Here is a 23,682-nt window from a genome sequence, read left to right as displayed (position 1 = left end):
ATCGTTTTAATATATGATACCAAACAAACTAGTAAATTTTATCTTATAATAGCTTGCTTCATAAAAGCAAGATAAATAGAATCTCGGTCCTTTGATTGAATTTATCAAAGAACTTCACGAATGGATAGCTAAACTTTTATTCACCCACATTTGTTTATTTTTTATCAGCCATTTTAAACTATTCTTATTTCCTTAACCACCCCCTTAACCCGTTATGACCTCTGACTAGTATTTTCAACAGTTAATCTTCCTATTATTATTCCCACTGGTGGCGTTTTAGTGCCAGAATTCAATGGACCAAAAATTAACAGATAATTTGAAAAACGTTGAGAAGAGTTCCTTCTTTCTCTAACCAATCAATTTCTTTGGACTTCATTCCTATCTGAACATTTATTGGTCGGGTGCTTAAGCATAAACGGCGCCCTTTTTTTTTTAGGTCTGTAAATTGCGTGCGCTCCAAAGATTATTCGTTAACTTCTAGGTTGAAAAGCCCAAGAATAATCTCACGAAAATATTTAGGGGGACTGGTTAACTCATACCGGATTGAAAAGCCCTCAAATTTCTCGAATAATTATTATTAATATCCGTTTATCTTATCAATCCCCTCATCCTCCTATCATCCCCTCAATGGCCAGCAGGTTATGACATGGATTTGAAGGTAACTTGGGTAGCAGCATAGGCAGGATTTCAAACTGAATCCTGTCATGGTGTAAAACTGAAGAGGTTATTTGAGGCTTAAATCCGCCACTGGCCACAGGTTCGGCAATTAGACTGGTCATCTCTCGGGTGATGCTTTGTCTTCTCGTAATGTCAAATTGTGATTGACACGAAGAATCTCCGTGCCATCGTGAATCAACGCCTGTTACTAGCCCTGAGAAGATTAAACAAGTAATTAACTAGATGTCTATATTCAAAAGAAGGTTTGGTGTAATATTACATGGGGAAGGAAACATATTTTTGACTCCAATGTTTCCTCTGAGTTTAAACAATGACTTAAATTAAAGGCATATACTAAAGTGAATTCCACAGATTGTCACCAAGTTGTCTCAAGTAATTTTTTGTTGGGCAACTCCCCATAACCTCTCCTAATTTATAGAATGCAAGATCTTCCGAATATCTATGCTCGCCTGTCCGGTATTATAGTGATCATACTTTTGATGGATGTCCTTACCTTATTGGAACGTTCAGATAGTTCACACTATCCTCGACAGTCTGCAATGTCTAAACCATGCACGCTGAATCTAGTTTCGACCAAGAAAGAAATGAATTTTGAACATTTTTACACTGTATGGTCGAGTTGGTTGATTTCGAGAAAAAATATGATTTCTTCCAGCAACTCGGGTTTTTCACCTCGCAATTAGGAACAACAATAGAATACACTCAGTTCACAGACACATAGCTTGGGCTTCTCCTGGTTTATCTCAACTGGTATAAGGTTCTCACTATCTGTAGGACAGTAAGAATTGGTCTGGGTTGTCAAGAGTCGTATATCCCGAGGTAAATATTTCTACGTTCTATAGCCACCCATTAAATGTTTCACTTTTTGTTAACCCAAACTTACATTTCCCACGAAATACTTCAATTGCTTAACTTCCATTTCATCAGTTTGCCATCCCGTGAGTATCTTCTCCACAACAGCCCCAGGACGAAATAAAAACGTGGATGAGAGTAAAACACTTATCCAGCGTGGTTCAAGGATGGGTGGGTATGAGAGCTACTTGACAGTATAGTAGTTTCGGTCGTTTGAAGAGGTCTTAAAGGCCTCTTCAGTAGTCTGTAATTGGCCGATCACAGGAAGGGATAAGGGAGCAGGATTTCTCCCATAAGTTATTTCGTGTTTTTCAGCCCGAACAAAATGCAAATTGGCTCATACACATTTGTACAGACATAATACACTAGCGTATATGAACTAGAATATCATAAGAAGTGGATCCTTGGATCCTATGAACTGAGTAATCGGTGCACCAAAAACTCTGAAGGACAAGAAAACTAAGGGGAAAGGAAGAGGCATTTTTCCTCCTGAAACCAATAATCATTCCTCTTTCAAAAACTCCGAAAAATTGCGTCCTTTTCTTCTGCTTAGTAAGACTGCATACATTAGCAAGTATCGAATACTACCAACCGTGGCTCAGTTCCTATTTTGACACCGTAACGGACGTGTGTGTGTCGGAAAGGGGTCATCATATTTCAGTTGTCACCGAGTGTATTATCTTAGACTATGCTATAAAATCCGTTAAGCTCCCTGTATGAATCAGTACTTTAAAAGTACTGATTCATACACTTCACTTCGTAATTCAAACGAAAATATGTAATCGAAACTTACCCCACACTGGTTAACTTGGTGTGGTCCTTAATCTTGCTCTCAATGAAGCTACCACGTTGACAGCAAGACCGCCAGAAGGCAAGGCTAAGGAACAGTAAGGCAGCCTGAAAAAGCAAAATGAGAGAAAATGCTTGACCTATACACATACACTAATTAGCAAATTTATTAGAAACCTTCAATTCACCGTAAGGTCAGATATGCGTAGTTCAGAAAAGGTAGTTCTGCCACACAAAGTACTAAATACTTTTATCAGATACGTAGAAAAGTACTCGGTACTTCTTTTATCCACTATGACCACTTTTTATAGTACTTAGTATTGTCCAATATTCATTATCGAGTATTCATTCCTTGGTAAAAATATGAAGTACTTCTATCCACTTACGGTGGTTTAATCATATTAATATAATAAGTATTTAAAACATTTCAATGGCGATCTACAAATAAGCCATCAATTTATAATGAACCGCGAGGTCATAGTTCGATTTTTGGCCTCACGCTTCTGTATCTCTTCGAAGAGTTAAGTCAGGTAACAAAAATCTCCAAGTTCAGTTTTTATTTCAGTTTTATTTATGTGAAAACTGAAATACTTAACAGAAACAGAAACACTTAACAGTATCGTTTATATATTTGCGAGTTAAATTAAATACGTTAACTTTTATCATTATCTTTTATTCAGTGGTACATAAATGGAATTTTAATTATCCAATTACTGCTGCTGCATTCCTGTTCGTAATTATTTTAGTTATTAATGCACTTAAAACGTATCGAGGATTTTAAGTGGTGTTTGGATTCAGCTGCTTCAACTTGTATTACATTTAGATGATCATATCGTATTATTGGTTTTTATCGTCCGCTAAGTAGCTTTTAGAATGATGCGAGTAATTAAAATATGGGGAGAAATTACTAGCGCGAGACAACTGTGAAGTCGGTAGCGTATTTTATTTGCATTTTCAGTTTCTCCATTGGAATTACTTGAAGGAAAAATCGACTCATCCTTGGACAGAGGTGTGCGTGTGCATAAATCATTTGAACTCACTGATAGATAGCAGTACATTAGGAAGAAAATGCATAATCTAAATGCTGTAACGCTTATGCTATCAAGTACCTAAATTTGGGTGGTTTTTATCCAGCACCTGACACTGGAAGTGGAAACCAACCGAAACGTTATGCATAATAGATGAACAGCACAATAACAAGCTACGTCCTCTTGAATTTTCCATCTGTTAATACCTTCTTAAGAGTAAAGGTCACGATAGTAATTAACGCTATCCTACAGAAGTATAAATATAGCACAAAGGGGGTCTGTAATTGATGACATTAAAAGCTTCCGAATGTGCTCATATGAGCCAAGAGTAATGTTCAAATAAATTCTTGAAACAACTTAATCTAATCTTTGCTTTTTCATCTTATCTTTCAATCTCCCACCAAGCCAGTGGACCGGATGTCACAAGGGCGGTATTTTAGTGGAGTAATAAGATCCTCCCTGCAGAAAGACTAGGGCTGTCAGCGACGTTTGACTATTTGGCACATGCTGGACAGATGGAAATTGTCAATTCTTTTTTATTTATGGCACCAGGGGACAGGAAGGTGTTCTTGTATTAATCAAATTCGTGCTTCCGATTATACAGAATGAGGGATGGGTTAACTTAAATATTTCCCTCTCATTCTTTGTTCTTTATAATTCATTTTAGGTTTAATAACCGTGCATAAATAGCAAAGTCAATATTTTCACATAAATAACAACCAATTACCATTAACAGGGACACGAATATTACTGCGTATTTAGTCTATAAACATTACATCAAATAATAAAAATACACTTACCATTGCGCAAGCAATAGCAGGACCGCCGAAACTAAAAATATAATAGTTATCCACTCGCAGCCAGCAGTATTGATCAGTCCCATAACTATCCGGATCTATGAGAGCTGAAATCCCCACTACGAGCAAGGGCACAACATATGCTACGAGACAATACCACCGTAATCTCCACTTCTCGGAGTCGAAGATCTCCACTAGCATCACATATAACTGGAAGCTGTCCAAGAAGGCCCAGGCAAATGCAGCAAGTAGCAGATAGTGAAGTATTCCCGCTACGATGCAACAAGCTCGGAATAGGGTTGTTTGATCAAGGCCACCGGCTACAGTGACCTCCGATAGGAGCAAACACAAACATAAATGCTTGTGGATTATAGTCCTCTCACTCCGGATGCATCTAGATGGAAAAGGAAATGATAATTAAAATTTTAATTGCCATTCTTGTACAATGAATTTAGAGCAAGTGGAATTCTTAGCAAAATGTTTAGGAAATTCAGTGTTATTGCAGCAGCCTGTGAGTCACCATAGAGGATCAAAGGCACCGATAAAAATCGACCTATATGACAAAGACATATTTGGAGACAACCTCGGACAAGTGGGAGAAGCTCGACCCGAGCTTCCTCAGTGCCACGCTTTGGGCGAAAGCCGTATTGATCAACAGAGGTAAGTGATTTGTCTACGAATATAGAAGCAAGCCTCATAGAAATCAACCGTTCAAGAAATATGCCTAAATGGGACCGAAGGGCAATGGGTCTGTATGATTTCGTTGGTGTTGCATCAAATAATTTAGGGATTAATTTGAGCAAAGAAAACTTCCAAATTAAAGTATATAGGCCTTCATTCAAATATTTATTAAATAATGTTGGTAAGACCGTTGGACGAAATGTATGATCTTAATAAAAATTCCTTCAATAAGATCTAAACCATGGGCAGCTGGAGCTTTTCATTTTAGCGACATCAAAGTTAACTTCAGTTTGAGTGAAGAGATCAGTAGCAGTCATGCTCAGGAAATAGACCTCATTCCTGGTTACTCTTTATACAACTCCTACACAATTGAGTTGGACAGGGTTATTGACCAATTCAGTTGCAATTTTTTTCTAATTACTGTACGACAAAAATTATTCTTTTTCGGTGATAAGCAAAGAACGCTATAATACGTATACAAAATGTACTCTAAAAGATGCTGACCAATTTAGCCTTAATATAATCTCCTTCAGTATTACATCCTACAATGCCCGACAGCGGTTAAGACATTCTGTAAGCGAAGAATAAATTGTTATATCATCTGCAAAGATGCTCATAACGAACACCACAAAGACAGCGAACCTAATTCAGAGCCTTCGGATTCACTAGAAGTAGCATTATGAGGAGTTGAAAAGTTTCTAAAAAGGGTGACCTTTAACGATTTGTTCTGTGCAAATCTTTGAATCGATGATAAAAGCGAATAACCTACTCGACGGCAGTTTAATTTCTTCAAGAGTTTTATTTAAGTTAGTAAAAAACTCCATCCAGCCAGGAACTTTTATATAGAAAATAATAATGAAGGAACCAACGGTGGAAATTAATAGTAGTGGATATTCGGGAGAAAAATCTCCGTTATGAAGTTCTAAAAAAACTTTTAAATAGTAAGAAATGAATTTCTTTTTATGGGTTTGTTTTTTTTCCACAACTTGGCTGAGTTAGTTGATCTCAGGTGATGGTGGCATGGTTTTTTCTCCCGAAAAGTCGGGTGCTTCATCCAGCAAATAGCAAATCGCCCAGAGAACACACGCAATTTACGATCATAAATTACTAATGAGCCTACAACATAGTACATCCAAAAGTAATATTTTTCTATAAAATCGCCAATTTATCTCATAATTTCAATGCTACTTTTATTTCCTCCTTGAATTTCAATAATGAGTTGATAGCTAAAGAGCAGTTCATTCTAGAATTGCGAAATGGATTGTTGTTTTTCATCCCAAAAACAGAATATAAACCGATGCCTTATCAGTTCTAAGAACTGATGTAATAATTTAGGAAAATACAAGATGGCTGCAGGTAAAATTAATATACGTGAAGTCAAACAACTTGAACAAAGTTTGTAGCGTTTTAATTTTTTTTCAAAAGCAAATGAAATGGCTAATTAATATTTACTCAGTGTTATTAATTATAATTTCAGCACGGAAAGACAAATTAATTATAATTTCAGCATGGAAAGAACACTAAAGATTGCAACGCAATCTTTAGTGTTCTCTCTCTCTCTCTCTCTTATACATTATATCATTGAATTCTTTCAATAGAAAAATATAGCAGATAATATTAGAAAAGCTTGGTTATTTTAAGGTCTGACCGCCTCGAAGTAATTATTCTTAGCGTTTAAGACCATAAGATCGTCTTGTAACCGACTGTTACAAGACGATCTTTAAGAGAAGAATAATAAATAAATAAAATTGTCTAGGATACAGGCATGCTTGTCATTTCCTTGTGGTTAGGGACGAGACAGAACAGAATCTGTAAATTACAAGTAGAATGTACAGCAATTGATAAAGCGAGAATTACTAATTGTCTCGCAAACTCTTATCATGGTAGGTTTAGGATTTTTAGTTGTTATATTTTTCTGTGGACGTTCTCTTCAAATGGACGTTCAATTTTCTTTCCTCTCTGCTGTCCTTTGGGAACACATTCGCAACCGGGAGTGTGAGCTAAAGTCAACGAGGAAGGGATAATATTTTTTCTTCGCAATGTCAACTGAAGTCAGAACCGCAATCTTCGAGGCGAAGTTTTCTTGTCTGTTTGTGTTGTACTGCAATAAATGGATTAACATAAAAAATCCAAATTTTCCTGGCCGTAGGCTCCGATCAGGGGTTTCCATAGGAAAAGCGACATTATCGCAACGTCAGCACTGATTTAAGATCGCAGCTGGGAAGATCAGAAGCTCAGTTTGCTGTGGGTTTTACGTATAGAGAGGCACATACTAACCTTCCGGGGTCTGTCGGGATCCGTACAAGGCATATTAGATTACCGAGGGTTATCGGATACACTATTCAAATATGCGTCTGTCTCCGGAGGAGGGGGAAAAAAAGCCCAGCCGCTGCTTGGAATTTCCAATGGTTTTTCAGCGTTCGGCAAGCGGACGACAGCAACCCCACCAAACACGAACTTCCATGATCACATTTAAACTTCGCCCTGCAGCTCCGACGCTCTGATTTCTTATTTTTCTACGTTTCGTTCGCTGAAAGCAAATCCTATTTAAAACAGAAATCGGCCTTCTAACGAAGTAAGGGGCAACGTGGCACGAGCGCTGACAGCACACAATTGGTGCTGACAAGGCTCCTAAAAGTTACAACTTGACACAGGCCGACGCCACTTACCTGACAAACTGCAGGATCAGAAGTGTTACCAGGAAACATACCGTGGAAACTGCGCAGCCAACGTACACGATCACCCGCAAGTTCATTTCTTCGTGAGGGGTTGCCTGGCAACGAAAAACGTGAGTGGTTTTTAATTTACTTCCATTTTCAGGCAGTTCACTACAGATAAAGATCCACACATGAAACAAACACATAAACACACTATTGTGCTTCATTCGCCCTCCACCCCCATCTTCCCTCCCGAGTACACTCCAGTAACTCCTATCTCTGTTGCCATGGAGAAGGATAATCGGATTTTATAACGGTCTCTCTCTCTCTTACACACACATGCAGTCTTGGTGATAATAATATCCAATTTAATCCCGAGAAATCGCCTTTAAATTTTTGTTTTATTTGATTCAAATTTACCTCATTTACTACCTTAATGCTTTTGCATTTCAACTCTCCCTCTCTCTCTCTCGCAGAGTTATTCACCTTCATTCTATCTAATCTAATTGTACCAAACTCTAATGTTGTTCTATCTAAACAAAATCTAAAGTTGTTAAGAAGAAGAAGAAGAATCTAATATGCAGTACTTATTAAAAATTAACAACTTTCAAAGCAGATCTGCGTTCAAATTTTAATGTTTATGCTTCTCCAAGCTTGTAACTCATAGTTCATGCAAAAGTCTTGCTCAGATTATTAATAAAACTTTCAAGAAATTTCACTTTAAGTTGAGGTAAATTTTCCAAAAGGTTTGTTTATATCTTTCGGATTACACACGTACTAAAACTAAGCGTATTAAACCCCCCGAATTAATATGCAAAATTAGAAATTCTGATCGATAGAAATTAATATACATAAGTACTTATATATATACTGTATAAACATAATTTAAATTTTATATTAATCTTTTGAGTAATAAATCCGCACTTCATTTCGAACAAAGTCCTGTTGACTCACCTCTGTTGGAGTCAGGTCCATGAGGAGAGCAACCGTTGTCAGATGATCACACTGACAGACCGTATGAGTGATGTTACTACTGGTCACCCAGCATCCCTCCGAAGACCAGATTCTGAAAAGATTACAGAAGCGTAGGATCATTTTTAGACCTTTTTCTGACCATATTATCATGATCTACTTATCACAATACAAATGAAGATAATAATTCATAAATTTGACTTTTAAAAGCTTTTTCAGCAACTTCAGGTAATTTTAGTGGAAAAAAACAAATAAATCTTTATGGAGAAATATCAATTCTTACCTCTTCTTAAAATCCCACAGGGCACATACAGGATTGGAGACGTTGTCTACCTGGAACAAGAAGGGAACAGTTCTTAAACATCGATGGTGACAAAAGCCAACTTTAAAGCAACTCGGATTCCAAAAATGAAGTTTATAGCAAAATTATCAACTACGATCGCTGTAAAATTCCTTTCAAATGTCTTTTTAAAAAACGTTAATTAAAATTAACTGAAATCTTAAACGAAAGTTTGAATTTTCACCCAGTTGGTGATATTTTCACCAGGCATTCATGAAATCAAAGTCCAAGTGATCAATTGAGATGTTTAAAGGGGTCCTGAGAAAGAGGTGGGCCTCATGCGACCCCGGCGTTGTCAGTTTTTAAAATGAGCCATTTAAACTTAATTAAATCAAATAAAACTGTCACCAAATGCTGCTCCCACTAAACTTTAGCCGAGATATAAACTTTAACAGTAAATTTTGAGGTACAAACTTAGTTTGGAACACGATTCTTGTTATTGTTTGTGAAGTATAATCACAGAAGGCACCAAAAGTCAGCGTGGCCAGGTTTGGCTTCTTCGAGCAAAGTATTGCGAGTCACTGCATAATACAACGCATTGTTCTTCCACTGCTTTCAGGAATTAGAATTTCCTGAATCGTCCTCCTACATCCACGAATACCAAACGGGAAAACTGGAAGCAATAAAAACATTTTCTTTTCATCTTTGCTACGCAACGAGAGATGGAGAAATACGCTGATGGCAGAAAGAGAGGGAAAGAGAGAAAAAAATAATTTTTCTTGCCTTGGCCTCTTTCATTTTATCGTGACTCTTACGGAGGCGTACTGAATTGATTAGAAAGAAGTAATGAAATATTCATTGAAGCAATAAAAAGAGCAAGGGGATGAGACAAAAAAATATAAAGATAGCAGCAGCAACATTGCTCATTGCAGTCACAGTTGCAAATTAGAATTTCTTATATTATTGCCGAGTTTCCATCAAGGGGGTTACTACTCTACGAATACAGGGATTTTTATAACCGACATTGCAGACGATCGCCCGGCTGTATTATTAGATTGAAGAGAAAAACAAAAAAAAAAGAGACCAAGTTTCTGTTTTGAACCCTAGCGATGTTTTCAAATAGAGACGCAATTTAAGTTGGTTTTCGCAAGAAATTCGCAAGAAAATTTATGAAGCTAAGAATGCTGACAAGCGATGATAAAATGTTACACAGTGCCATCTGGGGACAAGATATTGCAAGTGTGGATAAGAGGACGATAGGCAATAATTTACCACAGATGTAACAACGTGCTCCGATGAAATATTAAATCCAAATTGGCCTGTCTGGCCGACTTTGAAGAAAGGCTGAGAGATAAGGTTAGATAGCTGGACATGCGCAGTACCATCGACGTGTAATTTTGGTCTTTACCGAATAAGAATTATAAGATCCTACAGAAGGTGATATCGTACACCCTATCAGAATAAGTTGAGATTATTATTTGTTGGTTCTGTTATAGATACGACTTTTTTTCTTTTTTGTTTAATGATAAAAAGCACCTGGAGTACTTTGAAATAGAATTAAAAAAGAATGGCTGGATTCTACTCCAAATGAAACCGAAGTGTGGCAAGTCCAGAATTAAGAACTAACAAGGCCAAGAACATCCAATCTCCAACTGAATAAATAAATAAATACAACACTGGTAATTTATAATTCCAGTTAAGATGATCTAATATTGAAGCCTGTTGCCAAAATCACCCTTAGGGGGAAAGGAAAACATGGCTTTTTTTTTTATTTTTCGGTTCTTAGTCAAATTCTCATCAATCACAAACATGCTTCAATTTAAGCAAAATACAGAAGTCACAAGAAACTCTAGATTTCACTTAAGTGAGTCCTCTTTTTAAAGTAATAGATCTAATAACTATGGTAGCCAACATTCATAATAATCTCCAACATTCGTAATGGCTTGTCAATTACTGGGGAGGGGGAATTTCCTTGATGATGGTAATAATAACTGGTAGCGGCAAGCTAGTTAAAGCGATGGATGAACCTAGTAATACTCTTCTTTTTTTGAGCGGGGGGAGGATAAATAAATAGCCTTGCATGCTGCTCACGCACGTGTTTCAATGTTAAAAACTCAGTGAAATTTGTAACCGAAGCAAAAAGATGGTTATCCAAGGAGCTAAAGAACGCCGAGGTTGGTGCGAACACCTGACTACCTTTACCTGAACATGCTGAAGGGTCACTGTAATTGGAACCTCCATGCTGATCATAGAGTAGCCGACTGCCGAAGTAGCGATTATCCTGGAATTCACAATCCTCGTGACATTGTTGTTAGGCACGTCCAGTCCGTGAATCTCTGTTCCCAGCAAATCTTTCAGGTGGTCGTACGTGGCCAGTATTATCCGGGTTACACCTAAATGAAAAATACACGAACAAAAAAAACGACTTAGTGCCAACAGCGATCACGTGATAATTTGAAAACTAATTATTATAAATGGACCTCTCCACGTGCACAGCAAATACCATTATGACAGCCTTGTTGTTCAGCTTTGGTAGTACTTTAAGTGATGTTTATTATAGTCACACATACCTGCTGATCACGGAAAGTTTGGAGCAGCAGCAGTAGTTTGGACGTTGAAAAAAACGTCCTGCAAGTCTACAACCATTTTAAACCACATGCTACCAGAAACTTCGTGATTGCTATTTTCCTTCGAACTTCGAACCTTTAAATCAAGGTTAAAAAACATTGATCTAAAGGACGTGGTCCAGAAATAAAAATATTCATACTCCGACTTGGTGACAACATAATATGTTTTCACCAAGTCGGAGTATGAAGGTGCTCATCCACGATAAGGATTTATTGGACCCTACATGAATATTGGAATAAACATGATGTCTAATTTACTGAGGTTTGTAGCTACGTTGTATTTTGTTTGAGTACTCCAATAAAAATGTACTTTTTCTATTGTAGCACATTTTTAATTGGTCTGGACATCATTCAGAATTTCCCCGCTTTCGATTTGGAGGAAACCCTACTAGCCTCCAAATTATTTCAAAGGTTCATTAGATAAATAAATGTATCACTGGGAGGCATTGAAAATATTCATTAATTCATCTAATTACTCAGTACGTTCTAATTATCAAAGCATTCACAAGAAATTTAGGGATATCCTAACCAAAATCTAAATTTTATCGTGCCTTGAATTGTAATTTCATTTCGGAACTAGTCCACCCGATGGCTTCTGAGTAATTTACACAGTTAAAAGAGAATGGCAGTAATTGTAGGATGAATTCGTTCTTACAGAATGATTTACATTGCGTATTGATTACATTCAAACCAGTAATCAGAACTCATTGAGGCTAAGAAGTGATTGCTGTTACAAGGACCATTCAGCAAAGGTTAAACATTCTAATTACAGATACAACATTGTGATAACGCTTAATGTAAGCTATTTATAGCAGGAAAATAGGGTCAAGTTGCAGACATTCTTGTCTGGATTATCGCCACAATCTGTGAAACAGCAACATTGGCGAATGTCATGTCTGTTGTTCGTCCATAAGGTTGCAAATAAACAACCTCATGAACAAATTGTAAGCGCACAAAGGAAATGGTGCAAAAGTAGGTGAATCAATCCGAAAATGAAATAATGGACCTATTATTGAGTGACTAGTTAGATTCGTATGGGAAAAAAGTGGATCAAAATCGACAGAAGAAATTCCTTAAAAAAGGCCTACAGGAAGTGAAGCTGCACTTCCTGTTGAGTTCACGAAACATTATATAAGGTGGCGAGAGGCGTTAGAATAAAAGAAATTAATAACTTTTCTTTATTAATAGACTTTTTATTGCACTTTAATTACAACACCGCCAGGAAGTACCTCACAACGGTTATCTGCTCAGCCTCTGTATGGATCAGGAACATTTGCTTCTACAAGCCCCAAAATCCTTTAAAAGTTGATCCCTTCAGAATACTGGCTGTTCAGGTAGGCGTCTAATAAACAGTTTCTCACCTATTATAAGTACAACAGCCCTAATGCAGCCCTTAAACATTCCAAGACTCCAAAGCTCAATCTCTGAGAGAAAACTCACTGCTACTGTCAATATTCATAGGATGTATATCAGCTCCTGATCCACGAGAAACTGTTCACTAGGGAGTTCCACTCTATACCCTTCTCGTGGCTTCTTCCTTAGCCAATAAAAGAGAGAGACTACACAAAAATAGATTCTTCCTGGGGAAATGTTGAAGATCGCGCAGTCCATGTTGGGGACCTTTGTAAAATCATTACTAATAAAAAAGGTTTTGTCATTGTCTAAATTATTGAATTTGCATTGACAATTGAGAACAGATACTGCCCTAAACGTACCTTAATGTTCATTTGAACTTGTAATTTATTGTTTTCATTTTTCTAACTCATTCAGAATATTTTTAACATAAGATACGCTAATTCTGATACCCTTGACGTATCGGGATCCTGGATATCTCAATGTGAATTCTCGCTCCTGCCAGTAATTCATGTATTATGTTAATCCCCTGGCCATACCTGTATATCTTCGGGAAAAAAAAAGATTTATTTACCTTGCTTAGAAGTGGGCAGATCCCTGGAAGGCAGCAAAAGACAATCTTCCGTCCTCCACCAGGAGCGATCCGTTTCTGCTGGCACCATAAGATTCCCCGCATCCCAGGACTCCATGACCTTGACGGAGAGCACTGAAAATAGACAGGAATATGCAGTACCGCGTGACTGTAAGCAATTTACAGGCTACCGGATTACTAAGGGATTAATTAATAAGACTAAGAACACTCCTGTTCCAAAATGGAATGGCCTTCATTGCTAAACAGAGAAAATTATTAATTCCCTACGAGTTGGACCTCGTAGATGAACGTAAGGAACACGAAAGCTGATTATAAAGCATCATTACCACCTCTTTACAAGGGTACAGCGACATTCTAACAGCCGTCATCAAATAGGGGAAGCTACCGCAATCTGTGTGCGAGTAGTCTATTAGTATTTAGCAAACGAGTTTTCAAGGCACTGACACAATTTGGGCAACATAATCTTACACTGCGAAAACTCTATTGCAAAAGATCTTCAGTGCGTGATGACTTTACGTGAATTTGTCTCTGAACTCATTAGCAGTACAGAGTGGTAAACTCCGGTATTGCACACCACACTACTTAGCTAACAAGCACCATTAATCACTTTCATCAGATCCCCCTTCAGAATAATATTAGGGCTTACATTTGCCTCATCAGCGTACCAATTTGCTACCCACTAAATTAATAGGTTCGATGAATTCCCGGTAGACGTCACTGTTGTTCTAGTCAAAGCTATACATTTGTGTTTTTACCCAAACTCAAAAGTTTGTTAAACTAACGAAGAGTAAGAAGCATTATTTGAATATGAGTGGAAAGGTTTGAATAGCTAAGATGTCGAGTCAAAATCCAGTATCCCTCCACATCCCTCCATAGAATATTAACCATTAAATTCGAGAATCATGACATTGAATATATTGATAAACTGTCTTTGTTTTTAAAGTGCGATTGTTAATTTAGTAAAGCACTAGAGGACACTTACAAATATTGCTCTGGGATGCCCTCAAGGTATACCGTTTGTGATGGGACTCGGCAAGCAACCAGCCACTCCTTTCTATACTCCTCATCAAACCAGAAGCTGCTCTTTTCTGTTGAGGAGGTGGAAGATCTTGCCACGAAAGATGCTGGAAATCTTCTAACAGGTTATTGCTAACCTCCAAAACTGACTAAAAGAAACAATAAACAAAAATAGTCAAGAAATTGAAAGAGCTGAAAATGTCTCTAAATAAAAATTTTAATATAATTTTTAAATATTAAAAATTTCTTCAAATGTATTAACGTCAGATATTAAAGCAAAATATGAATAACATAAAATATTAGAATAAGTAAGTTAAACCCCAGAATGTCTGCAATTAATAATTGCAGACATTCTGGATTTCATCTTGAATCCTGTCAGGCCTGATCATGATGAAAGCTGCTAATAACTGTACAGGACAGAATACTGTTTCCTCTGTGCAACTAGTACGCATAGTTTATTCACATTAATGAGTGTTATTCGTGTTATTTCACATTAATTCATTATGAACAACCACTTATAAAATGCACTAATACTAAAATATGCCTTGGTACCAAAAATATTTGAATACTAAGAGAAAAAGAATGGTCTGCAGATATTATTTCAATAGCGAAAGGCCATACCGCCCATACTGCCCAAAGGTGACATGAGAAATTACAGACCTGTTAGTTTAATCTCTCTTGTAGAGCAAATAATGGAGTCTCTGGTTAAAGAAGCAATGCAGCACCATCTAGACAGGAATGAAATTATACTGTAATCATAGCATGGATTTATGAAGGAAAGATCTTGTCTGATTGAAGATCTTTTCCTTCAACATGAATCGTTGAGAAAGCTTCCATCCTACAGTGGGTTGGCAATGGCAGTTTACCTTTACCTTACTTTGTCTGACCGATCTGAATGAATACTATGATGCAATAACATAGTCTAACTGGATGCAAAAAATAATTTTGATATCATATATTTGGATTTGAAAACATTTGATATTTCTGTTTATAAAATACTGCTGTGCAAATTGGAACAGTGTGGCATTAAGAGCAAGTTACAGCTTTGGATAAAATGACGGTTGATTGGGAGAAGAGAAGGAGTGGTTATTGATGGACAGTGCTCTTCATGGAGTAATGTTATAAGCGGAGTTCCCCCAGGATTCAGTGCTGGGCCCATTGTTGTTTTATATATTTATTAATAATATTGATGAAGGTATAACAGGCTCAATGTCTAAGTTTGCAGATGATACAGGTTGGCAGGTGGTTAACGACACTAATCAGGATAAGGTACTGCAATAATATCTAAACAATTAGGCAAGTAAATTGAGAAATTCAGTTGAGGTTTAACATTGACAAATGAAAGATGCTGCGTATGGGTAGCAGTATTAGTGTAGTATAACACAGTTGGTCCATATTAATGTACCAACTGTGTTGTACTGCGCTCAGGGTAGTAAAAAATGAAAAAAAAAAAAAAAACCTGGGGATGGTCGTACAGTCAGATATGATATAAAGTTCTCTGGTCAGTGCAGACATACTACCAGGACAGCTTTGTCGTTGGTATACAGGAACTTTGCTAGCAGAGATTGTTGATAGCAAAGAGAGATTGTTTGCTAGCAGAGATTGTTGAACAAAAAGTTGTTCCTTCAACTTTTTGTTGAAGTTGGATTCTATTTGGTTCCATAATACCATTTCGTGCTTTGGATATTGACTTAAAGTCAACACTGGCCACTCTATCCATTCTGAAATGTTTCTGAACCATTTTTCTGTTACAACACTCACAAAACGAAACCTCCGTCTCTACACAAAGTTCTTTCACGTGGTCTTCGGAAGAGTGCAAATAAAGTGTCAGAACGAGACCTTTTCATCTCCCAACTCCTAATTAACTATTCAAAAATCAAGAAAAGTATATAACACCAATTACGTTGAGAGTTAAAGCACCTCGTGGCACTGATGTTAATGACTGCCTAAGACAACTAAAAACAAAAGAAACATCTCTAAGTTTGGTTTTTTCCTTCGTGGAATGAAAATCTTCTAATTAAATCTCCATGAAATTCCGTTAAGGTTTAAATTTAAACCATCAGACACAGACGGCAATTTGCAAACGGTTCCAACAGCCCAGAAACAATTCCAGACACGATATAGGATAGCAACGCGTGATCAACTAGCGAAGAACAAAGTTCATAACCCGTTATCATACAGCTTTGGCTACAGAGTAGCCAACTGCACCAATGGTCAGCAATACAAGGAAATTAATTAGCTGCTAATTGTTTCCAACTAGCGAACATATCGTTGGTATCAACGATTATCGAAAGGCACCTGCTAGGATTAGTGACCCAACACGGCCGTCGAAGGCATAAACACGATCGCATCTTTCAGTGGCATTACGGTACATTTCCAGTAATTGATAATATCCAGCGAGTTCCGTCAACATTAGTGGAAGATTTTGTCAGCCTATTCAACTGATATTTTGCTAAACTTCCTTTTTGAATAATGCGCTCATAAGGAAAAACTGGGTCGGGTCCATTCGAGAAGAATTGTTTATAAATAAATAAAAAAATAAATAAATAAATGCCTCACAAACCCCCACAAATTCACTATGCCATTCCCGGAAGATCCACAGTCACCAATTTAACTTCCATAACCAGCACCATTCTCAGTGCACTAGAAGCTAAAGCAGAACTTGCCGTTACGTATGTCGACCTGGAAGCTGCCTTCGATCAGCATTCCCTCACTCGTTCACCTCCTACAAAATTACTTCCATATAAAAGGTGACTTGTTGTGGTTTATCACAACCCTGCTATCAGACAGAATCATTGTTCTTACAGCGGATCACGATATAATCTCAAGAAAAATCACTGCAGGAGTTCCCCAAGGCGGAGTCCTCTCCGGAGCATTATTTATTGCAGTCATTATTCCGTTTGTTCAAGAGAGAGAAGACATAATCTGCTATGCTGACGATATTAACCTACACACCCAGATTAACCCGGGCGAACATATCTCAAAAATTAATGAAAAGATCAATCGAAAGCTACACGACTTAGAATCCTATCTCCATCAATTTGGACTACTTATTAATCCTGCAAAATCAGCCCAAATTGTCTTTTCGTTGAAGCACCAACCCACTGAAGTCCAAGTTTCTCTAAATGGCATTCTCCTTCCAGTGGTAAATACACATACAGACTCGGGAGTAGTTTTCGATTGCAAACTGACCTTCAAGCCCCACATTGACAAGCTCATAACAAAATTCTCCAAGATGCGGTGGATTACCAAACAGCAACTACTTCACGTTAAGGATCTGGATGTGACTCGGCGGTACGTATACACCTCTGTATACTCCGTCGTGTTATACGCCTCAGAAATATGGGCATCTGCAGCCCCCACGAATATCAAGCGTGTGTACTCCTCCGAATACTGGCTCCTTCGTTGGGTCACACATAAACATCATCGTCCACCCCAGCAAAGAACAACTGCGATGGCAACCGCACTGAACTTTGCCCGACTGCCAAATCTTATAATGGAAAGACGCCTCACCCTAACTGTCAAAATGACCACTGGAATAATCTCGGAGCCAAACATATGGGAACTGTGCAGCTGGAGGATCCCTCAACCCGGACTGAGATCAGCTCCAACCCTTATAGCCAACCATAACAGACTAGCCCTTAGCGACCGCTTTCTCCCCAAGCAGATGCTTATCATAGTCCAAGCAATCGAAGGCGACCTCTACAAATTTGTCAAGGACCGCAAATACCGGAGGGAGATCCTTGATGACCTAAACTCAACCAGGAAAACTGCACAATAATGTCGCAGTATAATAAATTTAAAAAGGATGTCTGTATAATATTGTATATAATGTCAAAAATACTGTATAACATTTTTATGAATATTGTGAATAATTTAACTGAAACGTATTATATTGTTGGCCCTGGGGGATGAACCCGAACTTCGATGTGGGCCCCGTCCTCAAGGCCTTTGTACACCAGCCAATGTGAAGCCCCTGGCATTCCTGCCGTGAAGGGTAAATTGTATACATCCTTTGTACACAATAAAGATTATATTTATTTATTTATTTATTTATTTATAGTATTGCAGATATCTTTGAATGTCTCTTGGAAAAATCCAAGAGACATTGTATACTGAAACAGATTAATTCTGGTTAAATCTGGAAGCAATTTCTGAAAGATAACCGAAGTAACCAAGTGCATTAGTATATAAAAGATACTGGATATTACAAATTACGATTTTCTAGATTGGGACTTTAAAATATATGCAAATTTTGGTCAAAATTGGTGTTTTCTTAAATACGTATCCGAAGTATCCTCTGATGGAAATCCGAAATAATTGGTGAAAGGGGGAGGGAGATTTGTTTCTAAGACACCTGTAGAATCAATACACTAGAAACATGTCAGTTATTCGCAAACTCTCTCTATCTTTTAATAGTTTTATGTTTCATCTTTCACTCTAGCATTTTGATAACGTTGTTAGGATTGTGGTTCGCCCACAAGTTACGCCCCCTTCATCCAAAGAAAGCTCAACGTCAGCTTTTAATTATATTCGTTGTTTGGTCATTACCATATCCAGGGATGGTTCTGACGATGCACGCGATGTCAAACTAATGAGTAGAGCGACAGACCACTCTCCCGAGTAAACTGCCATGGCGACACCAGTGGGTGTTGCTACTAATCTGTCTACCTAGTGTCCACAGAGGGTTGGCGATCCTCGTACACACCAAAAATTAAGTGATATTGCTTTTCAGCAAACACCACTAATGGTCTACAGCAAACACACGTGCCATATCTCGTGCTGTGTTTGGCTTCGTCTCCGATCGATAGCCATGGGTTTCTTTTGTAGCCCTTCTGGTTTTACGGGAACGATGAATCAATTACGTCGTTCTCTGCCTTCCCTCATTTTCTATTCCAAGGTTGAATAGGTCTGTCGATTGTGTACTTCAAGTGGTGAACGCACATTCGAAAAGTTGAACAATAGGAAGATGGACGTCAGTGTGCAGGTCATAGGCGTGGTGCGGTTAGCCAAAACACGGTCAAGAACGTTCTCTAAAAATAAGAGCACTTATACTTTACCATGGCGAAGTTGCAATTTCATTAAATCTAAATTTTAAAACAGTTTAGTTTAATACAAATTTTAAATATTCTATTGGAAAAAATCCGATCTTGAAATGTAATCGCATTCTTCCCAGTTCATAAAACTAGACTGTTAACAGATATACAATGTGGGCTCTACCTCGGTCAACTCCTGTAAAAGATGCTGCCTCTGTTTTTCTTCGGCAATGTCATGAACTCTTTCAGCCATTTTGGAGATCAGTCTGTGGAGAACGTCGGTCGTCTGTAGGATATCTCCACCGTACAATGGCTTCGTGCGAGTGATGGTAGCCAATTCAGCAGCAAGGTTGACTACAGAATCTCCACGAGCGATCTATAAATAGAAATGTTCATCTGAGAAATATTTTAATTCATATACATGAAATTTTAGTCAATAATGGACTTGCCCATAAAATACCATACCACCACTCAAAAAAGAAGCTTTCTATCCAAGGTCCTGCAAATTCCGGGAAGAAAATGGATTGTATAATGTCTGCAACTGTATGTTATGTGCGAGCAAAAGCTCAAGTTTCTGTGAGAAAACTCTACACCTCTTCTTCAAACAGGCCAACTACAGCCCGAATGATAAAAGCTTTTATCGAAAATTCTTTTGGTCTGCTATAAGAATCGAATTTCTGATCTTTTCCAAATGGTGACTTTAACTAAGCTACTGTGATACCATTTAGGATAAAAGTGTAAGAAATTTGTTTAACAAACTAGCTCGGATTTTCGCGTGTAAGATACGCGTGCTATATCTTATAGACCAAACTGTGATCGATATGAATTACTATTCCTGACTTTAAAAACATTCTTAAAAAACTACGAATGATTCTATATATATTCTGGTGGTGGATATTCAAAACTAAACTTTTTAAAGTTTTCTATCTGGTGTCCTGCAGTGACATTGGAGGAAGCTACGTTTGAAACTTTAGCTCCCCTAAGACGAGAGTTTCTGGAAAAATCAGAAAAATATTTAACGGGTTTTTTTCAGCAACTGCAACCCAATACTTTTAGTAATTGCTTTCTATCCATTCGCTAGATTAGAAGCCCTTTATTAAACTGCAGGTCAACATAAAACACCAGTTTTGAATATGATCTTGTAAATTTCATCCTTTAATCTTGCTTAACAGCAATTTGTAATGAAAACTGTTAAGAACTTTGAATATTTTTCCCACTTGTGGAAAAATGTCAAAGATTATTTTCATTTATACCAACTTGCACGCAGTTTGAAATTGCTGGAACAAATATATCGTAATAATTATTGCGTGAAGTAAATAAATAAACAGATTTACGATTTTTATACCGACACTAATGCGATTTTGTTTGTTCGAATCGACAGAAATTTCTAACATCGGATCACATGACCGCGACGCAGTTTCAAAATAACCGAATCTCAAGAAATTCGCCTTTTGCAGAACAACATATTTCGAACAGGTTACAAAATCGCTTTCCTGCCTTCAAGAAGATTCGATTGCCGCACGTGCGCCCTCTTAACTGCGTATAACCAATTCCCGCACCTCTTATTTTCTTCTCCCCTCCCAACCCCCATCCATCCATCCATCCTTCCTTCCCCCATAACTCATATTGCCTAAATCTCATTAAAGTGGAATGCAGGAGGACCGATTGCATAGCCAACAGCAAGCAGTTTATTTCCAGATCAGGAGAATTCACTCGACACTCACATCCCAGTTCTTTTTAAGTTTTCTTCCAGATGACGAGAAAATTCACTCTTGTTTACTGGGTTGAAATTTCAAATAGGTTAAGATTAGATTTCACGTTGATCCGTTTCTTCCCTCATTGCGGACGAAGAAATGAAGACAAAACAGAACGATGGGGTAAAGCAGATTATATTTCTCGTCCTCTGGTAAGCCGTAATGGCATTTACAACGGCATCCAAGGTAGTCCGAATCCCTAATACAGTTACTGCGTATTCCTTTTGCAGCATCCGACTAAAAATAACCGGCAAACATCCAGTGGAGAAACACGAGATGCGGCCCTGTAATAAGTTACGTTACACTAAGACGAAGGAGGCCGCAGATAACAAGTAACAGAATTTCTGGAGACGATAATGTTTGAAGGAGATGCGGATGGGGGAAAGGGGGGGAGGGGAGGTTGCTGAAATGCACGTGGCTTTTTTCCGATAACGGCAGTACACAGGAAGGGCCTCATTTCTGTTTTCTTATTTTTCTCCCTCTAGAAAACTAACACTGAGCAATCAGAACAATCTTCCAGGATGCAATACGAAGAAGCTGTTCCCAGCAACGCGCATCCTCTCATTGTTTGTCGGTTGTTTATTTGGCGGAGACAAATCAAAGACGGAAGCTTGCGGTCATTCAGCTTCTGCATCTGCGAGCCTTGTCTAATGAGAAATGATGCCGCAGTCTTCGGAAGGCCATACGCGAGTTTATCCTACTGCTGGCACTAACTTTCGGCGTGTGCGCTCTTGATCACCTCATTTCAACAACACCTTCCGTCTTAGTGGCGTCAGAAGTCTGTTTTTTTTTTTTTCTTTTCATCCTCTCTCTCTCTTTCACCGAACGATATCTCATTTCTTTCCACAATACACGATTTGCACCAGATCTCATTTCGACTTTGGCCAGTACAGGATCGTTTTGAATATCGTATTTCTGCTTCCGATCTATTCTAGAATTTTTCGCAAATTGGACGACATAAGCGCTCTCATTCAATTTTCAAAAACCGCCATCATCGCTCGTGATGACCTGTGCAAAAGCAAAATTAGATACTTTATCCATCGCCTGGGATATCAATGAGGTTATCCATTTTACTATTGTCGCTTCCGGTCTTGATGCAAAAAAAAAAGAATGGATTTGGAAACCGTCAGAATCTTTCTTTATAAGAATGAAATGTAGCTGCAGGACGCCTAATGTTTTAAATTTAATTTATATTCAACCGGCTACTTTTTTTTATTATTATCCCGTTGTTGGACTTTGAAGGGAGGATGTAGGGAAGAGATCTAAGCAACTACTGCGTTTGACAGTAAAGAGAAAACCCCCATAATTATTTCAGTGTTTAAAATCAATCCTAATTACATCCTGTCATCAACTAATAATCACAAGAGAAGGTAAATTCGATATTTGTTTTTATCCTAAAGTGTAGAGTTAATAAATAAAAAAATAACGCCTCGAAGATATTCATTATTATCACCGTTATTATTAAGACAATCGTGCCATGAGCATCTTACCCTATACTTTATGTTGTCCACCCACAAAGATGTACAATCACTCAAGTCTGGAGTTTCTGGAGTCCAGTGATTGCTGATGCCATCACAATGCCACTTTACCCGACCTAATTTTAAAAAAAAAACACGGAAAAAAATAATAATTAGAGTTAATAACAATCGTAATTAAATAGCAATATAAAATTTAAATTTTTATGATACTAATATAAACATTAAATTAATATTTTTTAAACTTAAACACTGATTTAAAAATTTTAGAATAGTTTTAAATTATCTTTAATATTTAATATTTATTTAAATAAATCTAAATTATATATTTTTTATTTTAAACATTTAAGTCTAAATTCAATTTAAAATGAACAAAAATTAAAATAAAACTATAAATATAATTAAATTATAAAATTAAATTTAAATAATTAAACTCTAATATTAAAATTATATCAAAGAGCCTTAACTCCTACAACAATCATTCTTATAATATTATTTATAACAATAGTTAATCTCGATCCGAGGCTTAACTCCAACAATCATTCTTACAACAGTATTTATAAGAATAGTTAATCTCGAACCGAGGTTTAACTCCAACAATCATTCTTATAACAGTACTTATAAGAATAGTTAATCTCGAACTAAGATCACCGAAGTCTCTTTACTGCAGTGAATACTAGAGAACTAAGTTGGAGAAATGCATTTTGCTGTGATGTATGTTGGATGGCGTCATTCAAATGGAGTAGCGATATCGAATTTAAAAATCAATTTCGCCGTCGAAATACAACACGGGAAACCGCAGTGCGCCACGGTTTTAGTGATATTTGGTACCCTTAAGAATGCAGATTAACAAGATTCATCTGTTGTCAATAAAGCAGCGGTTTTTTCCCAATAGTCGTCGGATGTTCTTGATGTAACAGATAAATTCCGCTTCTTTGAACTGATCGACTTTGGTAGCAGTTTTTATTTTTTTTATTTTACTTTCTCCATATAAGTTTTAAGTCATAAATCTTGACTTTAACTCGAAGACAAACAAAGCTTGTTATTTTTATGTATCAATAGAGAAAATGCGTTAAATTATTAATAAATGAAAC

General features: G+C 37.3%; 1 protein-coding gene across 2 annotated transcripts in view; it reads right to left on the bottom strand.

Moving 5' to 3' along the window:
- The window catches only part of LOC150087002 (latrophilin Cirl-like), a 180,819-nt gene that overhangs the window by 9,432 nt on the left and 147,705 nt on the right, over positions 1–23,682 (bottom strand). For both annotated transcript variants that reach the window (XM_090372894.1, XM_090372895.1), the window contains exons 7-16: positions 22,604–22,707; positions 19,544–19,735; positions 14,289–14,472; positions 13,289–13,420; positions 10,937–11,127; positions 8,738–8,787; positions 8,437–8,548; positions 7,495–7,598; positions 4,148–4,538; positions 2,324–2,427 (exon numbers count right to left, since the gene is read on the bottom strand). In XM_090372894.1, the coding sequence (XP_090229020.1) occupies positions 2,324–2,427; positions 4,148–4,538; positions 7,495–7,598; positions 8,437–8,548; positions 8,738–8,787; positions 10,937–11,127; positions 13,289–13,420; positions 14,289–14,472; positions 19,544–19,735; positions 22,604–22,707 (1,564 nt within the window). The remainder of the gene's footprint in view (positions 1–2,323; positions 2,428–4,147; positions 4,539–7,494; positions 7,599–8,436; positions 8,549–8,737; positions 8,788–10,936; positions 11,128–13,288; positions 13,421–14,288; positions 14,473–19,543; positions 19,736–22,603; positions 22,708–23,682) is intronic.

This window comes from Mastigoproctus giganteus, chromosome 4, assembly GCF_048544385.1.
Source record: "Mastigoproctus giganteus isolate SK-2022 chromosome 4, ASM4854438v1, whole genome shotgun sequence".
In the NCBI taxonomy this organism is placed as follows: Eukaryota; Metazoa; Arthropoda; class Arachnida; order Uropygi; family Thelyphonidae; genus Mastigoproctus; species Mastigoproctus giganteus.
The sequence above is the reverse complement of the archived record's forward strand: the minus strand, read 5'-3'. Positions and strand labels throughout refer to the sequence as shown.